This window comes from Anguilla anguilla, chromosome 9 (assembly GCF_013347855.1).
Source record: "Anguilla anguilla isolate fAngAng1 chromosome 9, fAngAng1.pri, whole genome shotgun sequence".
Lineage (NCBI taxonomy): Eukaryota > Metazoa > Chordata > Actinopteri > Anguilliformes > Anguillidae > Anguilla > Anguilla anguilla.
The window spans coordinates 46,731,325-46,741,317 of NC_049209.1; the positions used below are offsets into that span (position 1 = coordinate 46,731,325).

At 52.5% G+C, this 9,993-nt stretch overlaps 1 protein-coding gene across 5 annotated transcripts in view; it reads right to left on the reverse strand.

The window, feature by feature from the left end:
* The window catches only part of LOC118235654 (amyloid-like protein 2), a 53,794-nt gene that overhangs the window by 23,811 nt on the left and 19,990 nt on the right, over positions 1 to 9,993 (reverse strand). For all 5 annotated transcript variants that reach the window (XM_035433221.1, XM_035433220.1, XM_035433218.1 and 2 more), the window contains exons 2-3: positions 5,304 to 5,477; positions 3,966 to 4,095 (exon numbers count right to left, since the gene is read on the reverse strand). In XM_035433221.1, the coding sequence (XP_035289112.1) occupies positions 3,966 to 4,095; positions 5,304 to 5,477 (304 nt within the window). The remainder of the gene's footprint in view (positions 1 to 3,965; positions 4,096 to 5,303; positions 5,478 to 9,993) is intronic.

The following is a 9,993-nucleotide window of genomic DNA, read 5'->3' on the forward strand; positions in this document are numbered from 1 at the left end:
TCTTTAGCCAATGAACATCTTGAATGAAAACACGCAAAAGGCCAGCAGACACACTGGCCCAACGGACACTGCAGTCTGACAGCTCTGGTCTGAGTCCTTGGTTCGGTCACCTCTGCAGTAATAGAGAGATATCTTGGAACAGGCCCAGCAGTCAGCCACTGAACACACCCACACTGGGCTTCAGCCAATGAGCAGGGAGGCAGGGAGGTGGGGGGTGGAGCCAGGGGCGGGGCCGGGGCACAGCAGTGCAGACTGCAAATGTGTTGACTGAGGTCACACAAAACTGCATCAACACTCACCGCAACGGGTAGAGTGCGTAGGGCTTAACGTCAGATGACCATCGTTTGATCTTTCATCTCCAGACCAACACCCCCCACCTCCCATCTTACCGAATTGACCCTTCCCCCCTCCCGTCCTCCCACCCACAACTCACCCCACCACCCACCTGCCCCGGGACATAATCTCTTAAATTAATCCCAGCCGCCTGACTCAGACACGTTGTTGTTGAGCTCATGGAGCCGGACTGGGCAGAGTGGAGAGAGAGGACAGGGGCGGTAATGCACTGCTGAGCTGCACACCGTGGGCACTGAGCCCCTGGAGTACTGGCACTGAGCAGCCAGACCAACACCCCAATCCCACCCCAGGGCTGGAGGGGACCCTCTCCCATCCCTCTGCTACCCAGGGAGCAGGAGTCACACCACAGCCGGAGAGGCTGAGGAGCTAGGGAGGAGCCAGGCCACTGACCTGTGTTTGAACACACACACACACACACACACACACAATTATATGTGCGCACACACAACCTCAACACACACTCGCATAAATGCGCTCTGACATCACAGACACACGCACACACAAATTATTAATGCAATAATGGTAGAGTATATGGCTACAGTTTTCTTAAGCCATTCACCATATTGAGCTTTGTGCAGCTTTAAGCAGAAAAGACTGTAATGCAGTGGTGTCAGCCTGGTTCCACTGGGGCCAAGAGCATGCATGTTTTCATTTATATTAAGTATTACACTAGGTGATTTAACTGTAATAGTGGAGAATCAACCAGGGAAGGAGAGCTAAGGAGTGAAATCAGCTGGGGTTGAAATAAAAAACCTGCGTGATCTCAGCGCGGCGGCACGTGATTGGATGCCCGCAGCAGCGATGTTTACGGCTCACGCTCTAATTGCTCCTGCGTAAAGGACAAAGAGCAGGTGAGACTCCGACGCCGACAGTTAACTGATGCAACCACCCGAAACTCCGCCGACAGAACCCTCAGCGGGCCTGCTGCTGATCTGAGGAAACCAGAGGCGAGCGAGTCTTCCTGCTGTTCTGCCATCCCTGCCATTACACATGGGGGGGCGGGGGGGGGGGGCGGTGTTAAATATTTATCAGCCTTCAGGGTCTTCTCTCACAAGAAGACCTCCCGACGTCCGAGAGCTCGCCCGACTGCGGTTGGTCTTCAGTGCACATTGCTTTGGGAGACCGTACCCCCCCCCACGCCCTCCCGCCCCGCCCACCTGCCTGCCGCCCCCCCTCCCTCCCTCCCTGCTCAGTTTCGCTCCACGGCTCGGCTAGCTGGCCCGATTCCCGCCAAATGGAAGCGCTATCTTATCTCCCGCCTCCCCTGAATGCTACAGACCCGGACTACAGGAGCACGCTTTGTGACTCTGAGCAGGTGTAGCTGTGTAATCGTCGGGCTTGGTTCCACATCTAAGTAAACTCCCAGTCCTTTGCATCCGCGTACGATCCCATCCAACGACCCTCCTGAGCCCTTCAGACCTTTAGCGGTTAGCCTTGCTAGCCTGCTTTTTGTACCGCTCGCTTCTCTGTTGTGAATTCTTTTTTTTTTGTTTCCCAGTTTCTCTCTTCCTTAGGAGGCCGCTGCTTTTCCCTGTGTGCTGTCCTCTACGCTCTCTCCGCCTTAATCCCCTCAAGACCCTTCCTTCCTGTCAGTGTCTCACATTCACCTCCGCGTTAGTGGGGGGGGGGGGGCTGTCGGTGCTGCGTCAGCAGACCCAATCCACTCACCTGGATTAGACTGCTACCTCAGCAGGGAGGCCGACCTCCGCTTTCTCCGCTTAGCCTTGACCTCCAGACACCGAGGCGCATGCAAGAGCACGCCGGAAATGCTCGCATGCATGCACAATTGCATGTCGACACGCTGGTGCACATGCACACACACACACGCGCATACACCCACACACGCACACACACACACACACACACAGACACCCTTTGTGTATGCTGAGCGTTGACTCCCACACAGGTCACGTAGATGCTTACTTCAGCTCAAAAGTGTGTGTGTGAGAGAGAAACTGTGTGTGTGTGTGTGTGTGTGAGTGTGTGTGTGCGGGGACAAAGGCCGGCTTTGGCCTGACAATGCAGAGCCCTCTGGGAGCATCCGGTGCTGAGAGGGCCTGGGGACTCAGCCATTTAAATAGGCAGATGATTCCAGCAGCACCCAGCCCTCCAGCCCTCCAGCCCCAGAGAGGCGAGGAGGGGAGGGGCTAAGAGGAGGAACTCCACCGAGCTCAGCTCCCGGGGAGGAGCAATAAACGCCGAAATAAGCCCAGGAGCAACTCTCGCAAAACCGAAGCCGTTTTTCAAAAAACAATAACGAGCAGTACAGAGAGCAGATAAAATGAAGCCAGCAGCCCTGTGGGGGGAGGGACAAGAGAGAGAGAGAGACAGAGAGAGAGATAAAAGGGCGTAACAAAGCAAAGTACGGAAAAGGATGGGTAGCCATGGCGATGAGAGTAGAAAGGTACCAGGATGTTCAAACAGGCAGCCGGAAAAAAACACAAAAACAAAGGGACCTGCTGGAGGACAAAAAGTCCCCCCCCCCCCAGCAGTGCATTTCATCTGCGTGCGGTCTGTAACCGCTGGATCTGCACACTCAGCTCGCCCCCCCCCCCCCCCCGTCTATATGCACTGCTCGCGCCAAAAATAAAATAAAATAAAATAAAAAAATAAATAAATAAAATAAAAACCCCTTCCTTTCCTGCAGGCGCCCGGAGTCTCTGACTGTCAGCCCATTTCACAGTTGGCTGAGGACGCTAATGGCTTTCCTCATACCGCTAACCACCACACTCCGTCACAAGACCGGAGAGAGGGAGAGGAGGAGGAGGAGGAGAGGAGAGGAGGAGGTCGAGGAGAGGAAGAGAGGAGGAGGAAAAGAGGAGAGGAGGAGGTCGAGGAGATGGAGGAGACCGGCATCAGAGCATGGAGCAGGTGGCGTGGGGAGGCTGAGGAGAGGGATGAGGAGATGAGGGCAGGAGAGGAGAGGTTTCCGCAGAACCCAACGGAGGAAAAAACAATGGGGGAGGGTGGAGGGGTGCGGGGCTGGGGAGGGGGTGGGGGGGCAAAGCCAGGAAGAGCCGTGGAAGGCGGGGTCAGGAAGGGGAAGGAACCGGGGTCCTCCGGCCCTGGCGAGCGGCCAGAAGACAGTCTTAGTCGGGGGAACGCTGGCCTCCGAGCGCCAGCGGAGAAGGCCGGTCGGAAACGGTAAGCGATTTTGCTAGCTAGCTCGGCTGCTCGACCGGCTCCCCTGCTGCGGCGCGCGGCTCAAACTAAATAAAAAGCCAGCACACACTCGGGGCACAGCGGAATGAGTCTGACACCCCTGTCTCACAGCCTCTACCCGGCCTGTGTTTTACTGTGCCATTACAGAGTTCTGCTTCCCATGAGGAGACCGCTCCGCAGTACGTTAGCCTCAGTCTAGCACGCATCAGCTAAATCTGTGAACCCGCGCCGGGGATTTTTCAACACCGTCTTCCGTATTTCCTTTCTGTACCATAGAAGTTCTGGTGGCAACAGCCGTGCCAAGTAATACGAACAATATCTCTCATAGCAGGAGAACCTGCACGGTTCCCTCTCCTTGTGAAGAGTGGTGGATGACGTAACAAAGGCCTTTGCCCAACCGCTGTTTTAAAAAAAAAATTTGAGCCTCCAATCAGAAGGCTGGATCTTACCCAGGCACTTGTAAGGAACCACAATGTGGGCGTGTCCCTTGCACTGCTTCTTGTCCTTCTTGCACCAGTTCTCGATCTTGACCGGCTGGTTGGCCTCCACCACGTTCGTGATCTGCAGCTCAGGGTATATCTGTCACGGAAAAAGGAAGAAGGAAGAGGAGGGGAAAAAAATTACTTTGATTACTTGATTTTCCAGGAGCCTCTATTGATTGGTTTTTCGCTATCTGAAAATAATGCTGGCCCTGCTATGACGTGCTGTATCACAGAGCCACTGCAGGGTGTCTTTGTGCGGTCTGAATAAAGAGTGAGAGCATAAAGAAGCCGGCAATTGGAAAAATGTTTTCGCGATGATGGATGAGGGCATTAGCAATTACACGCCCAAAGATGGATAGATTATGTAATTAAAGGACCAAGATAGCCGAGAGAAAAAACTGAGAGAAAAAGAAAGCGAGAGACAAAAAAAAAAAGGTCAGAACTCATAGTCCCGGAGTTGCATTACAAGGCGGAGACAGACAAATCTGTACCCAATGCACTTCAGTGCTCAGATAAGTGACCTGGCCTTGCTGTTGCCAGACGTCAATACCATTCTACATAATCCACCAATCAAATTCTGTCCACAGAAAACAGCTGCGCCAGAACCTTCCACTGCTAAAAGGGTGTAGTCGGACCTGGGCCCTGGCTATGTGTATTTATCTATACATGTGTGTGTATATGTGTGAATATACATGCAAATTAAAGAGGGAAAAGAGGTGGATAAAAGAAAAGTGGAAAGCGACACATTTACGTCTTTTCCAGGTGGCAGCCTATAAGCTGCTTATCTCTTGGTGTGTGAGTGTGTGTGCATGTGTGTGTGTGTGTGTGTGTGAGAACATTATGTGTGTTTTTAGATGTAGAGGGGGCCACAATCAGCCCAGAAAGGACTCAGACTATACTGGATAAAAACCGCCTGCACAGACTGTCACTTTAGGCCCTTCTTCAGATTACAATTACTGCCACTTTTCACAGGCAATTTCAGCTAATAATGCACAGACTATTTTTGCATTATGCATGGTAAGGAAATGTTTCCTTCATTTCTCATTTTACAATAAAGCCAAAAATTACCTGTGAAACTGGCAATAATTCTATTGCATGAAAATGTTATTTAATTCAATATATTATTTATTCACTGCATTTTATGCTTATTATTTATACACTTGTCTTTTATAGGTTTTTTCTTTCCGCCATACTTCTTGGGTAAGTCCACGAACTTTGACGAAAAAGAATTTTATGTTCAATTTCCTGTGCAACACTCATTAACGTCCCCCCCTGTAACAACACGGTGGTGCGTGAGTGTCTCACCTCCTGGCAGTACTGAAGCAGAGCCTCCTTGGTTCCCACGCAGCTCTTTGCCCCGGAGGGGTCGGCCTCCCAGCGGCCCGTCCGGACGTCCACGTGCATGTTGAGCTTCCCGCAGAACATGGCCACCTGCGGCTCCGCCACGGCGAACCCGGTGCCGGCGTTGGCTGCCAAGGCCTGGACGGAGAAAAGGCACGGTCGATCAATAGGGCCCGCCTCATTGACCCGGGAAACCAAAGTCGTTTTACGCAACGCTGCGGTCACGGCAACTTCCCCCATGGCGATCTCTCCAAGGAGAAAGTGGCCGTCGAACGTGTTGCACTGGGTAAATTATTTGCATATAGCCTGTGCGACTGAAAAACAAACCCGTAGGTCACCTGTGGAAAAAAATGTTTAACGTCTCTGTTTAACCCCAGGGTGCTTTGGGTTGCGTGTCGCGCCGGTGGCCAGTCTGAAGCTGTGAATGATTGTGAGTTATTGTATTTGCGCTTCCGGTGTTTGTCCAGGGCAGGTTTCCGGTCCGAGGCCCGAAGCCCGGGGATTTCCTGGTGGCGAGCCAAGCCGAGGCCCCAGCGCAGCCTGGCCCACAACAGCCGAACACGGACAAACAACGGCTAGCGCGCAAACCCCGGGCCCGAGACCAGACCGGCTCCCAGGAAGTCCTGTCACAGACGCGAGGAAGTCACCATAGAGTTCAACGACCGTTGAGACAACCTGCCCCGAAAGACCCTTCAGGACAGCGGTGGAGCGTGAACCGGGCGCTCAGGTCTCGCGCAACTACATTAAGAAAGTGAAACGCGCTCTTTTCTCCGAAAAATAGCAAGCGGCACTGCAGCCCGGACTTAAATGCCTTTGTAAATAAGGATTAGTGCCACCGGAGCTGGATTTTATTGACGAGAGCTTGCAGTCCGCGACGGCACTAAATGTGCCCGTCCGCGAAGCGACAGGTTGGCGGCAGAGCACATCACCGTCTCCCTTTAATACCTTCACCATCTGGACCGGGGACACAGAGAGAGAGAGAGCGAGAGAGAGGGGGGAGCGGGGGTGACAGGAGAGACTGTTGGGTCAGTGTCTGCCGTGAGGATAATCCAGATAACATCGGGGGGGGGGGCCGAGGAGGAGAAATCGATGCGTCAGGCCGGCCTGCCGGCCCACGATGCAGTTGGGCCCTCCGTAAGTTACGTGCTCCGAGCTTTCACCGATCCTGGTGTCCTATCTTCCTCTCTCTCACTTCTCTATTCTTGTCTGTCTCCCCGGCCCTCCCCCCCCCCCATAGCCACGCCCATTCTAACGGACGAAAAGGCAATTAAACTGTGTGTGTTTTTCCCCCCCGCTGGCATAAACAGAGCAGGGAAACCAGTGGAGGGAACACAGCTGCTACACGTACACACACACACACACACACACACACACACACACACACACAAAATGTAGATGCCATGCAAAGAAGGGCATACACCATTTTCCACCAAAATTTGCCAAACAATGGTGATGATCCACATCTGCCTAAAAAAGTACAGATTTCAATATTTCAGGGATCAGTACTGGAAGTGTTGGTAAAGAAAAATATGCTTTTTTCCTGACCAATGACCAATGATATACCAATTTCACAGTGATGTCACTAGAGGGTGGCCTCTTCCTTATGTGCAGGTTGGGCCCCTCCCCTCCCTTCTGGAAGTGGAGGTGAAACCCCGCCCTTCTTCCCCGCGCCTCCCATTTTAAGCCACGCTCCGTGAAATACGCACTTCCTCTCCCCAGCTCCGAAACACTCCGCAGCACATCTCCAGTCCAATTCCGCTTCGGGACGTGCCCCAGACACGGCGTAACCCGACTGACAGGAGACAGTCACGGTCAGTTAGTCAGAGCGGCCTGCCCGCCCTGCGGAACGCCACTGTAATTATCAACTAGAGAACTGACGGGGTCAGTAGTCCGTAGGATCTGAAAAAAAAAAAAAAACTCCACCAGCCGCGCCAAGCCGAGCTCGGAGAAACAGAACGACCGACTCCATTTTCTCTTCCAGGTCGGCTGCTTACAGCTGCCTCTCCGGTTAACTTCAATATCGCTGCGCCCTGCAACGTGAATTTCTAATCGTGATTTGATGCGCTTTACATCGCACACATTCATAAATACTGCACACTCTTTGCATTTCTCTGCACTCTGCACCGGATAACGGTCAGTTCTGCTGAAAACGCTGTATTGATGTCACAGGCTGATCGCCAATCATGGGACTAATTATGGGAAAGTCCATACGAGACGATCTTTAACCATTTATTCTGAGACTGGCGGAGGACGGAGATGCAATGCATTTTAATCAAGAAATCTGCAAGCACAGCAGGAAGGAGGAACAGGTTTAATTGTGCCCTACAGCATTAAAAAAGGAAATCACAAAATTCATTTTAACCTGGCCAAGTGAACCATGAACGATATAATAACTAGCAATGCGGTATCAACCCACGACAAATATATATTGCATACACGTTTCTCAGGTCATTCTGAGAGGTATCTCTGCACCTGGAGACTGCAGTGGGGTAATAAATGTTCAACAGCTGCACAGGGCTGTGTCTGTCCCTGACTGCGCCCTGTTAGAAGCACAGAGTCAGTCAGCACAGGGCTGTGTCTGTCCCTGACTGCGCCCTGTTAGAAGCACAGAGTCAGTCAGCACAGGGCTGTGTCTGTCCCAGACTGCGCCCTGTTAGAAGCACAGAGTCAGCCAGCTGCACAGGGCTGTGTCTGTCCCTGACTGCGCCCTGTTAGAAGCACAGAGTCAGCCAGCTGCACAGGGCTGTGTCTGTCCCAGACTGGGCCCTGATAGAAGCACAGAGTCAGCCAGCTGCACAGGGCTGTATCGGAGCACAGCTGTGTGAAAGCGCTGATTAGGGCTGGGGGGGGGGGGGGGGGGGGGGGGTGAGGGAGGTGTTTTCGGGGGGGAAGCAGAGCGAAGCGGGCCGCGGGGGAGCGGCTGTGGACCGATGCCCGGTCCTGGCACTGGCCGGGGAGCAGTCCCGCACGGTCATCAGAATGAAAGAGAACGAGGGGGGGGGGGGCGGCGGTGAGGGGGGGAGGGGGCATTACAATACAAAGCACCCGGGGGAGGGCAGGGAGCTGGCGGGTCGCCCGGCCTCAGGACAGGAGCTGTCGGCTGGAGGGGGGGGCAGCAGGGGGGCGGTGAGGGGGGGGGGCAGATTCCCACTGTACGTCTCAATCCTCCAATCCCACTGTCCCATCTCAGCTTCACCTGCTCTCTTACTGTCTTATTTTCATTCTGGGAGGTTGAAGCTTCGTTTGGGGGTGGGGGGTGGAAAGTGAGATGGAGGGAGAGAGACAGAGAGGGGAGTTACTGAGAAGAGGGCAAGAGAAAGAAAGAAAGAATGTGGAGACAAAGATGGGATCTCTGCCCCGGAGTGGCTTAATTAGTCAGAAGGCACTGAAGGGAGTGTGTGTGTGTGTGCGTGTGTGAGTGTGTGTGTGTGTGTGTGTGCGTGTGTGAGTGTGTGTGTGTGTGTGTGTGTGCGTGTGTGAGTGTGTGTGTGTGTGTGTGCGTGTGTGAGTGTGTGTGTACGCGCGCGTGTGTGTGTGTGTTTATGAGGGGTAAAGTTTTGGGAAAGGAGGGAGGTATTTGTTTACCGGGGGTCATCTTGTGGTCATCTTAACAATTCGACCCACTGCCAAATCCCTGGCTTCAGATTAACAGAAGACACAAACAGAGAAGCATTCACAAGGGGGGGGGGAGAAAAATCACCAACACAGTCGGACAAAGCCTTACAATACACAATTTCCGGGCAAATGCTTGTATCCAAGCAACCTGCCACTTTAATTTAGTTTACCATTACCTACCACACAATACAGATAATGGCAGTCTTTCAGCAAGCCTATCCAGGTTGCTACAACAGCAACGGCCCAAAACACAATTTAAACCTGTAACCTTCTCGATACAAATGCAGCTCCTTAAAAACAAAACAGGCAGCCCAGCCAGTCTCTTCCAACTCCTTCAGATGTTCACTTATCAAATCCTAACCCGTGACAAAGCGAAAGCACTTTCCCAGCTAAACTGCGCTCAGCCTGGTCAGCATTCTGCTGGAACCTTCCGGAAAAGTCAACATTATTACAAAGCGACAGAAATCCAACCTGAGCAGACTGCAGCAAAAACAAAAAGAACCGACCGCTTTCCCTTTCCGAAAAAACCAGAACAATCGTGGGACGCATCTCAAAATAAATAGTGGCATCACTAAAGGGTGACTATTAGTTTGGATCATTATTAGTATTAAAATATATGTAGTGTACTTATATATAGTTCACTAATTTTGCATGTTAATACAGCTATTATTAATTTAGTTATCCATTTAATCCATTTCATTTCCACATTGTACTATTCCTGTATAATAACTGACTGGTTTTCATTTACTCATCTGCTTTGGCAGGCAGTACAGTACCGGACATCCATCTTTCCCTGTGAAGTACTTTGAGACCATAGGAAGCGCCACGTAACTGATCTGCATCGCTCTACTGGCTCGTCGTGCCGATGATAAACAAGATCCGCTTTTGAATTTGCATTTGAACGGAGGGAGCGATAACAGGAAGTGCCTTTGTGAGGAGGGCCTCACCCCGCGGCGTGGTGGCCCCGCCCCGTTTGCGGGGTCACCCCGGGACTGCGGACAGGTGGAGTGAAACGGAAGCCACCCCCCCCCCCCCCCCC